Raw genomic sequence first — 16,859 nt, forward strand, 5'->3', positions numbered from 1 at the left:
TTTTTCAGAAACTTGGGTTCAAGGTGACACAGTAATAGCAAAGGTTACACAGGCTGACATCGAGTGTACAAATGGTAGAATACAGTTCATAGATACAATAATGGGTATACCTTACCTGGATCTGGCCAACCTTATCTGTAGTGACCTCTGGTTGTTGTAAGTCATTAAATTTGATAGATTGTTAAATTAAGATAATACAGGTATTGTTTTTTATGCCCCCGCTGGGGTGAAGGGGGCATTAAAGGTTAAAGGCATTACCCTTGTCCGTCTGTCCGTCCGTCTGTCCATACGTACATCCAGAAATTGGTTTCCGTTCTCTAACTTTAGTTTGCCTCAACCAAATGTTAGTAAACTTATACACAATGCTTATTACCACAAATCTCAGATCACTTCGAATTTGGGTGGTGTCACTTTTACCATTCTGGATTTATGCCCCTTTATAACATTATATGCAAACGAGGGGCATCATCTGTGTCCCATGGACACATTCTCCATTTATTTTAAAAATGATTAATGTACCAAACAATGAAATTATAATGAGAATAGATGATACTAATTGAGTCTGCACAACACATGTTTTCTGAATGTTCATCATAACCAATTAATTGTATGTGTCAGATAAAAAATTTATGAGCTAAATATGTATTTACAAATGGAGATGTGGGGTATACACCAAGGAGGCAGCAACCCAACAAAAAAAGTAACCTCTAGACATCTAGTGGGCAACATATATGTCTTCAATAACAGACAGATGTCTACACATTATGTAAAGTGTTCTGAGTCTATAAAAGTTAATGAATGAATTTAACAGAAGGAAACAAAGATTTGCCATTACCATCCAATTCTCATAATGAAAAAAAAAAACATTTATGGAGAGGCGAAAGATACCAAAGGGACATTCAAACTCATAAGTCAAAAATAAACTGACAACGCCATGGCTAAAAAATAAAAAGACAAACAGACAAACAATAGTACACAAAACGACATAGAAAACCAAAGACTGAGCATCAGGAACCCCACCAAAAACAGGGGTGATCTCAGGTGCTCCTGATAAGATATGACATAAACATTAAAAAATGTGGCTGAGTTAAACTACCTGTAGTTTATTGCATATTTACGAGATCAAATCAAAAACAGTGCTCTTCACCACTGCTTTATAGTGCTCCCTCAAGTTTTTTGTCAGCTTGTAGAACTATATACTATATTTGTCTTTGAAGGAGAACATATGATTACATGAGAGCACTTGGTATGAAAAACTACTTGACAGACAGAAGGTTCTACAGTCAACAGTGTACATTTGAGTCACAAGGCTATCCTCCAAATTATGGAATCAACAATTACTTCAACAAAGTCGGACTGGCTACTATTGCACCGTGGACAGAGAATCCACCATGGGACATGGGCTACTGTGGAACAGCATCATCGCCATGTGAACTAACATTCTTTGCTCCAAACTCTACAGCTATAGATTATTTCTCAAATACTAACTATGGTGAAAAGATCATGAAAAATGCTTATGCTTTTCAAAGGGTAAGATTGAAATTTATACATGTACAACATTATTGTTAATTTAAAATTTAATGCATACATCTTATTGGACATGTTGTACACAATGTTGTTGAAGTGTGAATCTCAAAAATACAGTAATATATATATAAAGATATTTTCATGTTTTGTAGTGTGTTTCATTGTCAACTTATATGATGGAATTGCAGTTAAATGGACCATAATTGAAAACACTGTATATCAGGAATTTTAGTGTATTAAAATTTTTGGTCTGATCGCTGTCAGCTTTTTATCCCAATAAAGTCCCAACTGTTCAGGGTTTGACTTCTGTGGTCATATCAAGTTGCGCCCCGCTGAGCATTTTATTATCCCAATAAAGCCCCAATGATAAGTCCTGCAACTTCCCCAAATGTGACCTACTGAATTAGACTTATCACCGGGTTTGTACTAACATGAGCAACACGACGGTGCCACATGTGGAGCAGGATCTGCTTACCCTTCTGGAGCATCTGAGATCACCTCCAGTTTTTGGTTGGGTAAGTGTTGCTCAGTCTTTGATTTTCTGTGTTGTGGTTTTTTAATGTTGTTTGTTTGTCTTTTTCTTTTTAGCCATGGAGTTGTCAGTTTATTTTTGACTTGTGAGTTTAAATGTCCCATTGGTATCCTTCACTCTCCTTTTTTTTTATATTTGAAATGCATAGAACATATTGCCAATAAAACAGGAATATCAAACTCAGTCAAACTTTTATTTCTATAATCGTGAATAAAAATAGATGACAAAATATACAGAATAGGATTTAAACAATGTGAAGCTGAGTATATTGCACATGACTAGCTTAAAGTGAATTGCTCCCTAAATAAATTCTTCACAACAGTGAAAACAATTTCTATAGTTCTGACTGACCATTGATAAGCTAGTTTTGAGGTGTTAAAGTGAAATAAATTTTTGTAGTAATACTTAATATCAGTTTTGTTACTCCTTTGTTGTGACATTGCATTTAGGTTTATATGATTTTACTCCCTATCCAAGGTGAATGAATGGGGTAACCTGCTTTACCTTTGTCCTTCTGTTCATATGTTGAAATTGTTGAGAGCTTCCTCAAATTTGATTACATGCTTCATGAGAGTAAGCTATACCCAATTCTTATCAACTTCCTGTTTATTCCTAAGTAATCGAACAAATGTATCACTAGCCTGTCAACAATAAGGTTCTGAGTTCAATTCCCGCACGTGGCATGTGCTCTAAACTCCAATCTTAATTGACTAGGATTGTCAATATTCCTACTGAAGCAGTCTGTGCCAAAATCTTCCAACTACCAGTTCGAAGACAAATATTCCGACATTTTTATGCCCCGCCTACGATAGTAGAGGGGCATATATATGTTTTTCGGTCCGTGCCACCGTTCGTACACATACGTGAAACTTAGTACACATGTTTCCTATGATATGATCTTTCTAATTTTACTGCCAAATTAAAGTTTTGACCCCTATTCCACGGTCCACTGAACATAGAAAATGATAGTGCGAGTGGGGCATCCATGTACAATGGACACATTCTTGGTTCTTATGTGTCTAAACAAAATTTTACCATTACCTACTAGTCAAAATAAAATTTTACTAGTCAGGGGCATCGGACTACTGGCTAACGGTGCAGACTGCTGAAGGTCTGTGGTTCTCTCTGGGCACTCCGGCTTCCTCCACCAGTAAAAACTTACAACAATATTGTTGAAAGTGGCGTGAAACACCAATCAATCAATCAATCAATCCTGTTCACTCAATACATTTTATTGGGGTATCATCATTGAGCAATAGCTCACAGTAAATCTTCATTGATCTTGTTTACTTCATTGTATATGCTTATTTTTAGATATTAACAAGACTGATGTTTCGTGGGAAGATAGAATTAGAGACACTAGCAAATACCAACTACAATTACAAATCTATACATGGCGATTCAATACGAATCTCCAAATCTAATGATAGATGTAAGTAGAAATTATAGATAAGGGTCTGGATGGTGATGTAAGTAGAAATTATAGATGAGGGTCTGGATGGTGATGTAAGTAGAAATTATAGATGAGGGTCTGGATGGTGATATAAGTAGAAGTTATAGATGAGGGTCTGGATGGTGATGTAAGTAGAAATTATAGATGAGGGTCTGGATGGTGATGTAAGTAGAAATTATAGTAGAGGGTCGATGGTGATGTAAGTAGAAATTATAGATGAAGGTCTGGATGGTGATGTAAGTAGAAATTATAGATGAGGGTCTTGATGGTGATGTAAGTAGAAATTATAGTAGAGGGTCTGGATGGTGATATAAGTAGAAATTATAGATGAGGGTCTGGATGGTGATTGTAAGTAGAAATTATAGATGAGGGTCTGGATTGTGATGTAAGTAGAAATTATAGATGAGGGTCTGGATGGGGTCCCTTCATTTCTTTATTTTTTAATTTTTTATGTAATTTTTCTTTAGTATTTATATTTTTTGCCCATTATTCTCTATTCTCTATTTTTTAGGCCTATTTTTTCTATTCTATATTTTTTGGGGCCCATTTTTCTGTAGTATTAGCCCATTTTTTTCTATTCTGTAAACTCCATCCAGACCCTCATAGATTAGTTACTTTAAATATTAGCCTAATTAGATGTGGTATGATTGCCAATAATACAACTATCAAAAAAAGTCTGAAGGTCAAGGATATGAACAACTACAGTTAAAAATACGACCTTCAAAACAAAACACTTCCCAAAACAGAACACTACCCATACCTTAAGTAAGCTAGGAAAGGCATTGGGATGGCAAAATGTGATACAGTTTAAAAGAGAAAACCAACATCCTGCTAAGCCAATAATATTAAGTGAAAAACAGTTATGACACACAACAACCATTATCTGTCAATTAACTACAAGCTTCAGGCTTTGAACAGGCACATAAAGAATGTTACTTTATTCAATCATTGTTTAGATAAATCCTGCTCTTAAAAAGTATCTCTTCTTTTAATAAAATTTAATCAGAATGTTTGTATTGAACAATAATGAAACCATGAGTATTTTTATGGAATGAGGAAAGTGGTATTTTCATTGATATTTGATTTCATGGTTTTGCCCAAGTCTGCATAGCAGCCTATAGTAGTACTTCAATGTTTACCAGGAAATCCATGGAAATTGGTTTCCCAGGAATAATAATGATTTCACAGTAAAAACTATACAGTTTTGTGTGAAATTGCAGAGAATAAATGAATATTCAAAAATAGTTGTTTTCAGCAAGAAATGAATTTGATATCATTCTGATATGGTTCTAATGTTATTCTTCTTAATTATCTCTCCATCAACATAGGGATAACCTCCATATGGAGTATGGTGTATAAGGTTTTTCAAGGATTATCTTTCTTGGTATAATAACAATAACTTTTAAGAATTATTACAACCATTCCCATATAAAAATTAACAAATACTGTCACAGAAGTCACTGCAAATAAAACCTAGTAATAGTACAAATGTTTATACAACCACGTAATACATAGATAAATGTTAGATAATTTGGCAGGAAATCATGTATGAATAGGGCAAGTACTAAGGTTGGTCTACATAACACATTTGATTGACCAGCTGGCAAAAGCAAATAAAATGAAGTAGTACACAACGTAGATACACAAATTTCTCTAATTCTGACCCGATTTATCCTTTTCCTGACCTGTTGATTATTTTTATTTAATCAACTTGTGGTTAGTTTGATCTCAGATCTTCATTGGTCAAAATTTGATTATGATGTCCAATTTTTTTGCTTTCCTCTGAAATTCTTATTGTAACATGAAAAAAGGTGACATGTCTGATAACGTCACATAGAAAGAACACATCTTTTTGCAGATCATTCGAAAAGAAGGATTAAATTTGTATGCATATAGATATAAGAAGATGTGGTATGAGTGCCAATGAGACAACTCTCCATCCAAGTCAAAATTTATAAAAGTAAACCATTATAGGTCAAAGTACGGTCTTCAACACGGAGCCTTGGCTCACACCGAACAGCAAGCTATAAAGGGCTCCAAAAATTACTAGTGTAAAACCATTCAAACGGGAAAACCAACGGTCTAATCTATATAAAAAACGAAAAACGAGAAACACTTATGAACCACATCAACAAACGACAACTACTGAACATCTAAAAATCATTAGAGAAACAGATTCCACCACCAAATCTCGTGCAATACGATATTCATCCACTCTCGACAGTTAAATTTGAAAATTCAACTGTCTCGAGTGGATAAATATTGTTTCACACTCGATGCATTAGTAGAATCTATATATACTAGTCTACATATGGCTGTGCATGTTACCGTCTTACTTCATAAAAAAAAAAAAATCCTACCACAAAAGTCCCTCCCTGAAGTACTTTTAACCAATTAGGATATAGGATTCCTAATTATGAAAATCTTTAAAGAATTATTGTTTTGTATTTTCAGTTGTAACCCTGTATTACCAGGCAGCAGCAGCTCGAGTGATCCACATGGACAATGGTGCAACAAATGGAATCGTCCACATTATAGACACTATATTGTATGTACCAGATGATCTCAGTTTATTAACGGCTGGATCCAGCCATGTTCACTACAGTCCAATTCTGTTGCTTGTTGTACTGTTTTTATGGATAACGGTCCACTCCGGTAGATAGATGTATCTTTTGTGCGGACTACAGTTTATTCCTGTTGCTAGTTGTACTTGTTGTGTGGACTACAGTTTATTCCTGTTGCTAGTTGTATTTGTTGTGTGGACTACAGTTTATTCCTGTTGCTAGTTGTACTTGTTGTGTGGACTACAGTTTATTCCTGTTGCTAGTTGTATTTGTTGTGTGGACTACAGTTTATTCCTGTTGCTAGTTGTACTTGTGTGGACTACAGTTTATTCCTGTTGCTAGTTGTATTTGTTGTGTGGACTACAGTTTATTCCTGTTGCTAGTTGTACTTTTTGTGTGAACTACAATTCATTCCTGTAGACAGTTGTATATTTTGTGTGGATAACACATGTTGCTAGTTATTCATTTTGTTTTGCTTACAGGGAACTGACATTCTACTCGTTGTTTTCTTTTTCTGTGAGCAAAAGTCTGTTCTTGTTGATACTTGTACTTTTTATATGGACTTCCGACCATTCCTGTATAATTTACTGTGAATTAAGAAGTTTTTGCAATGTTTTTATTCTTGTGAAAATTGTGACAGGATAGGTGCTTCAAAAATTAAAACTGGCATTATATGCAGCATTTAGTAAATTTGCAATAATAGACTATTTTCATATTACCGACTTTTGACTCTGGAGTTTATATTTCTTTTTTGACAGGTTGCCTACTCTGCAGTAGGACATCCTGGTACTTGGTCAAGGATGAGCTACTTAAAGAAGTAAAATCAAGCTTACAATAGGTACAATTTGGGGGGAACATTAACTGTTATATGTTTTTTTATACACGACAAAATAATCAGAAAACAGTAAACTATCCCCAAAAATTGCACAAATTATGTTTGATTTTACTTTTTTTGGTTGCTCTTACCTGACCGAGTACCAGGATGTCCTACCCACAGAGTAGGTAAACAGTCGAAAATTGTTAAAATCTGTAGTCAAAAGTTGGTAATATGAAAATAGTCTATCAATCCGCATTTGTTTCCATTGTTCAACAGTCACAGAAATGAATTCTTGCAAATATTTCTGAATTTAAACACTAAGTGTCTGTTATTTACATGTAGCTGTTGTTAGATAATAGCTGTGTTGAATGCAACCATTATTGTTTGTTTCACATTCACTATTAAAAGCTAAAGCCTCGGGCAGACCACTTCAATACTTAATTGATAGTTGGTGCCCCTGAGGTTCTGTTACCCCACCCTTTTCATATAATTTAGATTTTAGAAATGTAAACGTTTTCATAAATTGCGTAGGTAAAAATGTAACCTTTTCCCATATTTGGTTGGGTATCATTCGAGTCCAGGAGGGGTCAAGAATCATATTCCGGCATTATCGAGAAAATATCACCTTTGCTCGGAGCTCAGATCCCTTATGTAATGTTTACTTAATTCGAGACTTTTGGCTGTAATGGGAACTTTATTGACCTTGTCATATATTTCTGATAGTTTTCACCATCTATCCACATATTTTCAAGCTGGAAAATGTGACCTATTCCAGTGGCACGTCCTATCATCTTGTATATAGGAAGTGCCCGCCCAGGCTTAAGCAGTTAAATGTGCAATACATCACTCTAGTTGTGTACTATTTTGTCTTAAAATGGATATTGAGGTGTACTGTATCAAACTCGTGTTTAAGCTCAGGTTTCGAAATTGTCATAACAAGTAAAATTGTACAGCATTGTTTCTAAAGCTGGAACACATCATTTCATATTTTCTGCCATCGCTTATGCATTGTATATATTAAATCGTTACAAATATATTTTATTCCAAAGTGTAAGTATTGAATACCACAATATCTGTGTATATACACTTTAATATTTATATTTCATGTAAATATGTAGAATCAAGCAGGATTTGTTTATAAAAGAGAAAAGGGTTGTTATGATTTGTTGTACAGGATTTGAAAAAAATTTTTTTTTAGGTCTGATATATACACTTGTAGTTCAATAATTGATCACAAGTCTTTTAACCTAAAAACTAATGTTTTGAATTTTGTGACTTTCCACATGCAGTGTGCCATATCAAAGTTGTGATTGTTAATGTTTATATAGAATTTTCATGTTAGCTTATTTTATGATGCAACTTGTTATACTGTGAGACTAAAGTTTATTGAAATGGGACTGTATGTTATTTTTCTTGTTACTGTAAATTCAGAAATTATTGCAATGTTTTTATTATTGCTAAAAATGCGACAGGATTATAATCGCAATAATTTAAACTCGCATTTTGAAATTTTTTATATGAATTAAACAGGATTTTTCTCAATATCGCAAAAATTAAAATCACATTTTAGTCTAAAATGACAAAATAGTAATAATAAATGCACGCAATAATTTCTGAATTTACAGTATAAGAAAATGTAAATATATGGTTTTTGAACTCCAGCAATCAAATTAGGTAGTGTTTCCATTTAATAATTAATTTCATTTTTCAATTTATTTAACATTATGGTTTTAATAATCCATTTACAAGTCAGGATTTTGAATTAATTGGTTCAAAGCATATACACAGTAAAAAATCCATACCATTAAATTAAAGTTGTGTTCAAATGGTCTTTGGAACAAAAGCCAACATAGAAATCACCATTTTTATACAAAACAGGACATACCTTGATACATATTTGTAAATAAGAATGTAAATATCGTGTACATAGTATTACTGGAATATATACATGTATTGATTAAGATGTTTTTAAAAACCCACACATAAGCACTCAGTGAAGTTTTTTAGGGCTGATTTTTTTGGTTATGTAAATCCCCTTTCTGATCTTTCCTTAAAAACCAGACAAGGATTCAGAGGGGGTACAATTGTCACACAGCCCCCCCCCCCCCCCCCCTAAAAAAGGAAAAAAAAAATTATAAGTACAAATTCTACCAAATTTTTGTCAAAATATGGTCTTCAAACTTTTTATTCTCCAGAGCATCCCCTCTAACATCAAATCCTGGGTCCACGTTGAAAACTAGAATGCATAAAAAATACAAATCAGTATTTTTCATATGGCATTAATATCTTTACTTTCTAATTATGCATGTAATAATTGTCACTGAATGCTAAACATCTGTAATCAATCAATATAGTTAAACAAATTATCGCCACAAGTTTTTATGGCGCTGTTACCAAGTTACATACCTTTTAAAACTATTTTTAGAATGGGATTGATATCTGCAGGGAACCAAAAGTCTATAATCCAAAGAATTTTGTTCTTATTTTCTGACATTAATATTCAGTATAAGATTGCTTATTTACCATTTACACAATGTATTTGACAATAGGTACTTAGGAATTGTACCTTTTTTTAAATGCCATTTCTGTATTGTAGATTATCTTGTTTTCTATGAGAATTTTAAATAACCACGTATTAATAATTTGAAGTGGGAAATATTATTTTTGGTCATTATCTGTCAGATACTATAGTTGAATGAAGTAAGTTCTTGATGAGAAATTTTGATAAAATGTTTCATGTTTTCTGTAAATCTTGAAAATTTTTATTTCTTTAAATGATACACAAACTACATTCCATGACATTAAGATATTTTTAGACCAAATAAAATTATGTCGAAGAAGAAAAAAGTTTTATGACTTTTTTTTCTAAAAATTGATTTAAAACTTATTTCACATTAATGACTAAAATAAGACTTTTATTTACTCAATATGTATGCTGATAGCTTTCTGATCATTCCAAAAAATGAATTTATTCTATTTTATACTTGTAAATATTATAATTATATATACATTTTGTATAGAATCATCAATGGTGTTTTAATTCAATTTATAACTTATGTCTAATGTCTTACTAAAATGTGATATTAAATATCACAAAACTATTTGTACTAACTATATATATATTATTTCTGTAGTATAAACCAACACACACATATGATTATTTTTATTTTTTCATTTAAATAAAATGTATTGATTGTGTTTACTTATATAAAAGGCATTCATTACTACTTCTTAACTTGCATTTATATATAATCTTTAAATTTTTGTCTTGATCTTAACAGAAATAATTTCTGTAAGTTTTTAGTATTGTAAATTCTGAAATAATTGCGAGGGTTTTTATTAATGCAAATAATGCGACTGGGTGAATATCTCAATAATTAGAACTTGCATTCTGATATCTGATACAAACATCTGAAAGCAGATTTTCCTGAAATCGCTATAATAAATCTCACATTTTTGTCCATTCATCAAAATATCGCAATGATAATACATGCAATAATTTCTAAATTCACAGTATTTAATTTGCTTTTAACCTAGTGAAAACTTTCTTCAATAAGATGCTGTTGTTCACTTTGTTTCCTTTCAAGGACTGGAAACTTTGTATTTGCCAAATTCTTAAATAAAGATTAATCTTTACCCAGGAAATACAGATAAATAGTATCCTTAAGGATGTTTGCTCCTCTTGTTTTTGAATTTTTACTAGATATTCGGAATCCTCTGGTTTAATCCATGTAGTGCCATAAAAAATTTTGCCGGCAAACCCCTACTTTACTTTTTATAATTTTATTACATATAGTTTAAAAAGCCATTTTTGAAAATCTTATTAAATTCTTGTTATTTTTTCATAGTTTTTGAAAGAAAAAAGGTGCCAATGTTAAATGTATGAAAAATCTAGAGAGAATCACTTCCCGTCAAATTTTCAATGGCTTATATTTTTTCTACTTTTTAAGTTCCTTTATTCATATACTTTCAATTTATAACAGTCTGTTTAAAAGCTTGTTATTATAAAACTGAGTAGCAAACATCCTTAAGCAATTGTTTTTTTCTAGGATTCTTGATTGACCTAAAAAAAGACATTACAAAATTTGATTTTTAATCTACCACTAAAAGTGTATTATGTATGTCATTTCTTCATTATTTAATTCTATCTATACTACAGATCAGATATTGTCATATTTTTTTATATATTTAATTTTTCACTTTATAATTTTACTTTTTAAGATGTCTTTATAATATTTAGAAAAATAAATGAATAAATATGAAATCTATCTATGATTTTTTTCTATACCCCAAATCAGATTCCTGTCTGATGGATGGCTGTTTAAGGTCCAATAGCAAACTAAATGCATATTCAGGATGAGAACATGTTAGTGTGATATGAATATGAAACCTGATTTGTACTAGGTCGACATGCTAAGCTGGACTTTTAATGTGCTAGTTTACAAAGCAACACCCAGTAGGGAGGAACGTCACCCTAAATGGACTTATTATTCTGTCTCCAAGCTGATTAGTCTTTGCTTCCACTCTTTAATGTCCTCTACTTAGCAGAGAAGCAGCAAATACCAATTTGACCTTCTTTGGTATGACCGATGATCTCCCACAATTGAAGCAGAGACACGAGTATACTAAGACAGTTCACCTGTTTGAATAATAAGACACATTGAGACCATAACTATGAAAAAATCTAAAAGATTTTACCTTGTGAGGTAAAGGTGTGAAATGACCTTGACCTAAAGTTATCTTGAAGATTAAGGTCATTATGATATATTCTTTAATTTTGAATGGTGTCTGCCTGTTTGGATTTAGTGATACTCCATGTAACATAAGATTACTATGACTTGAGCTAAAGGTCAAATAGGAGTTATACCCCTTTATATGTAAATATTTGTGATAACAAGACAATGGTAAGCTTTTTTTTTAAATAACCAGCTGAATTTGAACCTACTACGGTTATGGGCTATTCAATATCAGGAACAACCTTTTTTATGCCCCTGTCGTCACCGGAGGGGGCATTAAGTGTTACCCTTGTCTGTCTGTATGTCTGTATGCTCCAAAATTGGTTTCTTTTCTCTAACTTTAGTTTGCCTCAACCAAATGTTATGAAACTTATACGCAATGCTTATTACCACAAAATACAGATTCCAAGTTCAAATTTGGGTGTTGTCACTTTTACCGTTCTCTAGTTATGCCCCTTTATAACGTTATATGCGAGTGGGGCATCATCTGTGTCCATAGGACACATTCCCCATCTATTTGGTTATGCACATATCAAAGTTTTGTTCCAGAATATCTCTGCAAATACAAACTAGAACATCTAAATATTTGAAACATAGCTTATTGGTAAGCTCATTATAACTTTAGTTATGCATTTTCCTCATTATAATATGCATGTGGTTTACTCCATGATTGGTTAATTATAAGACACAATTAGCTTTCCATAAATACTGTAAATTCAGAAATTATTGCATGCATAAATTATTGCATGCATTTATTATTGCGATTTTTGCATAATGAACAAAAATGCAAGATTAATTATTGTAATTTCGGAAAAAATTGCATACAGATATATTTCTCTAAGATGTTAGAATGGGATTTCTTATTATTGCGATACTCACCCAGTTGCATTATTCGCATTAATAAAAAACTTGCAATGATTTCTGAATTTTCAGTACTAAGGATATGGGGTATCCATCCATGACACAAAATCAGTACATGCACAGCAAAAAAACACGCACTGAAAGCAAAGGAACAGCGCTTTTATGAATAAAATCCCATAACATGGAAACGTAAAATCTAAAATTTATAAAAATTGAAAGGGAGCTCATGTCAATAGATATAAACAATTCGCCAAAGTTTATTGCAAATTGGTTAAAGCGTTTTTGAGTTATTGTCCGACATGTTGAAGACGGTCGGACAGACGGACAACGGTATACCATAATATGTCCTGTAAACGGGCGTATAAAAACTATTTAGAAAATTTAATTCATAATAAAATGTAAAAAATCAACGAAAAAAGTAAAATTCATTTGTAAAAGAACCTTAAAGTTTATATTTTGAATATTATTCAAGAACATCAAATTTTACACATAGAAAAAAACTATGAATAAGTGACCATAATATGAATATAGAAAAAGGAAGAAATTCATATATTCATAGAGAGCAGATATATTGCCTTAACTATAACATATTAGAGGATGAATTAAATAGATGACATTTCTGTTTAATATTTGTCTGGTGAAGAAAAGATGATGTTTTTATACTTCATCCATCAACACCATCACAAGTTAATAAATTGGGGTCCTACATTAAAAGTCATAAGAACTAAGGGCAATAGACTTGATGTTTACTGGATTTTAATGATTGTATATGTATGTGCATAGCTGTTTATATTGGGTATCAATAATGACTCATTTTTTGAAGTTCATTTAGCATTAAATCTTTGCATTTTAATTTTGATATGGCAAAGCTCTGAATTAAATTGTTGTCTCAGGTTGGTAAGAATGTGATATTTATGGCAAGTCGTTTTACTATTTATTCTAACTTCAAGATATCTCATATAATATATGAGATATCTTATATAATATATAAGATATCTCATGTAATATATAAGATATCTTATATACTTTATGAGATATCTTATAAACTTTATAAGATATCTTATAAACTTTAGAAGATATCACATAAAGTATATAAGATACCTTATAAAGAAAATTATACTTGATATCTATAAGATATCTTATAAATTATAGAAGATATCTTATAAACTATATGAGATATCTTATAAAGTTTATTAGATATCATGAAGTTACAATAAATAGTAAAACGGCTTGCGATAGATATTGAAAAATTCAAAGGATATTCTCTGTTGATTGAATGGTTACAGTATTCATAGAGTATACAATTTCAATGTCATAACATTGAAGATTAGTCACAAACTGATGCATGAAGATTGATTATAACAATTTACAAAAGAAATCATGCCAAACAAATAACTGAATTTATAATAAATAGTTATACATTGGTATTTATTGAGTAAGATTATGTTATAGAGTAACAGCTGGTGTCAACTGTTCTCTGAAGGATTCAACTGTTGGATTGAAACAGAAATTGTTTACATTACTTTATATATGAGATAGGTCCATGTAAAACTTAAGATCACTTAACAATTCAAAATTTTAAAAAGTTTTCAAATTTTAGCTTTTTTGATTTTTGTTCAAAGTTTTGAAATATTAACATTTCAAATTTTTGATTTTTTTTCTAAATTTAGAAAATTTCACCAAATAATTAAAAATATATAATTAAAAAAAAATAAGATTGATAACTTTTTTAAAAGTTTGAATTGTTAAGTGTTAAACGGATCGAGACAAGTGAACGTATGTTACATCAGATTCCTTGATCAAACAATTGTGAATAGACATGCATGTGTTAATATTTAATACCAATTTAGGCAAAGTAGCAATCAACTTCCCATATGTTATTAGTATAAGCAATACTGACTGATGTATAATAATTATAAAAAAATCAGAGAGGGTCTGGATGAAATGGGGTTTACAGAATAGAGAATAATAGACCAATACTACAGAAAAAAGGGCCAATTAAATGAAGAATAAAGAAAAATAGGCCAACAAATAGAGAATAATGGACCAATACTACAGAAAAAAGGGCCAATTAATTAAAGAATACTAGAGAAAAATTGGCCAACAAATAGATCATAATGGGTCAATACTACAGAAAAAAGGGCCAATTAAATAAAGAATAGAGAAAAATGGCCAACAAATAGAGAATAATGGGTCAATACTACAGAAAAAAGGGCCAATTAAATAAAGAATAGAGAAAAATGGCCAACAAATAGAGAATAATGGATCAAAACTACAGAAAAAAGGGCCAATTAAATAAAGAATAGAGAAAAATGGCCAACAAATAGAGAATAATGGGTCAATACTACAGAAAAAAGGGCCAATTAAATAAAGAATAGAGAAAAATGGCCAACAAATAGAGAATAATGGGTCAATACTACAGAAAAAAAAGGCCAATTAAATAAAGAATAGAGAAAAATGGCCAACAAATAAAGAATAATGAGTCAATACTACAGAAAAAAACGCCAATTAAATAAAGAATAGAGAAAAATGGCCAACAAATAGAGAATAATGGGTCAATACTACAGAAAAAAAGGGCCAATTAAATAAAGAATAGAGAAAAATGGCCAACAAATAGAGAATAATGGGTCAATACTACAGAAAAAAGGGCCAATTAAATAAAGAATAGAGAAAAATGGCCAACAAATAGAGAATAATGGGTCAATACTACAGAAAAAAAAGGCCAATTAAATAAAGAATAGAGAAAAATGGCCAACAAATAAAGAATAATGAGTCAATACTACAGAAAAAAACGCCAATTAAATAAAGAATAGAGAAAAATGGCCAACAAATAGAGAATAATGGGTCAATACTACAGAAAAAAAGGGCCAATTAAATAAAGAATAGAGAAAAATGGCCAACAAATAGAGAATAATGGGTCAATACTACAGAAAAAAGGGCCAATTAAATAAAGAATAGAGAAAAATGGCCAACAAATAGAGAATAATGGGTCAATACTACAGAAAAAAAAGGCCAATTAAATAAAGAATAGAGAAAAATGGCCAACAAATAAAGAATAATTAGTCAATACTACAGAAAAAAACGCCAATTAAATAAAGAATAGAGAAAAATGGCCAACAAATAGAGAATAATGGGTCAATACTACAGAAAAAAAGGGCCAATTAAATAAAGAATAGAGAAAAATGGCCAACAAATAGAGAATAATGAGTCAATACTACAGAAAAAATGGCCAACAAATAAAGAATAATGAGTCAATACTACAGAAAAAAACGCCAATTAAATAAAGAATAGAGAAAAATGGCCAACAAATAGAGAATAATGGGTCAATACTACAGAAAAAAAAGGCCAATTAAATAAAGAATAGAGAAAAATGGCCAACAAATAAAGAATAATGAGTCAATACTACAGAAAAAAACGCCAATTAAATAAAGAATAGAGAAAAATGGCCAACAAATAGAGAATAATGGGTCAATACTACAGAAAAAAAGGGCCAATTAAATAAAGAATAGAGAAAAATGGCCAACAAATAGAGAATAATGAGTCAATACTACAGAAAAAATGGCCAACAAATAGAGAATAATGAGTCAATACTACAGAAAAAATGGCCAACAAATAAAGAATAATGAGTCAATACTACAGAAAAAAACGCCAATTAAATAAAGAATAGAGAAAAATGGCCAACAAATAAAGAATAATGAGTCAATACTACAGAAAAAAGGGCCAATTAAATAAAGAATAGAGAAAAATGGCCAACAAATAGAGAATAATGAGTCAATACTACAGAAAAAAGGGCCAATTAAATAAAGAATAGAGAAAAATGGCCAACAAATAGAGAATAATGGGTCAATACTACAGAAAAAAGGGCCAATTAAATAAAAAATAGAGAAAAATGGCCAACAAATAGAGAATAATGAGTCAATACTACAGAAAAAAGGGCCAATTAAATAAAGAATAGAGAAAAATGGCCAACAAATAGAGAATAATGGGTCAATACTACAGAAAAAAGGGCCAATTAAATAAAGAATAGAGAAAAATGGCCAACAAATAGAGAATTATGAGTCAATACTACAGAAAAAAGGGCCAATTAAATAAAGAATAGAGAAAAATGGCCAACAAATAGAGAATAATGGGTCAATACTACAGAAAAAAGGGCCAATTAAATAAAGAATAGAGAAAAATGGCCAACAAATAGAGAATAATGAGTCAATACTACAGAAAAAAAGGGCCAATTAAATAAAGAATAGAGAAAAATGGCCAACAAATAAAGAATAATGAGTCAATACTACAGAAAAAAGGGCCAATTAAATAAAGAATAGAGAAAAATGGCCAACAAATAAAGAATAATGAGTCAATACTACAGAAAAAAAGG

At 31.1% G+C, this 16,859-nt stretch overlaps 1 protein-coding gene across 1 annotated transcript in view; it reads left to right on the top strand.

Annotated features, from left to right (window-relative positions):
• Window positions 1–11,161, top strand: part of LOC127721224 (fasciclin-1-like) — a 41,884-nt gene extending 30,723 nt beyond the window's left edge. The window contains exons 10-13 of the mRNA XM_052227903.1: window positions 9–156; window positions 1,218–1,530; window positions 3,374–3,491; window positions 5,967–11,161. Coding sequence (XP_052083863.1) covers window positions 9–156; window positions 1,218–1,530; window positions 3,374–3,491; window positions 5,967–6,175 — 788 coding nt within the window. The 3' untranslated portion in view covers window positions 6,176–11,161. The remainder of the gene's footprint in view (window positions 1–8; window positions 157–1,217; window positions 1,531–3,373; window positions 3,492–5,966) is intronic.
• The last annotated feature ends 5,698 nt before the right edge of the window (window positions 11,162–16,859 follow it).

This window comes from Mytilus californianus, unplaced genomic scaffold, assembly GCF_021869535.1.
Source record: "Mytilus californianus isolate M0D057914Y unplaced genomic scaffold, xbMytCali1.0.p SCAF_12, whole genome shotgun sequence".
In the NCBI taxonomy this organism is placed as follows: Eukaryota; Metazoa; Mollusca; class Bivalvia; order Mytilida; family Mytilidae; genus Mytilus; species Mytilus californianus.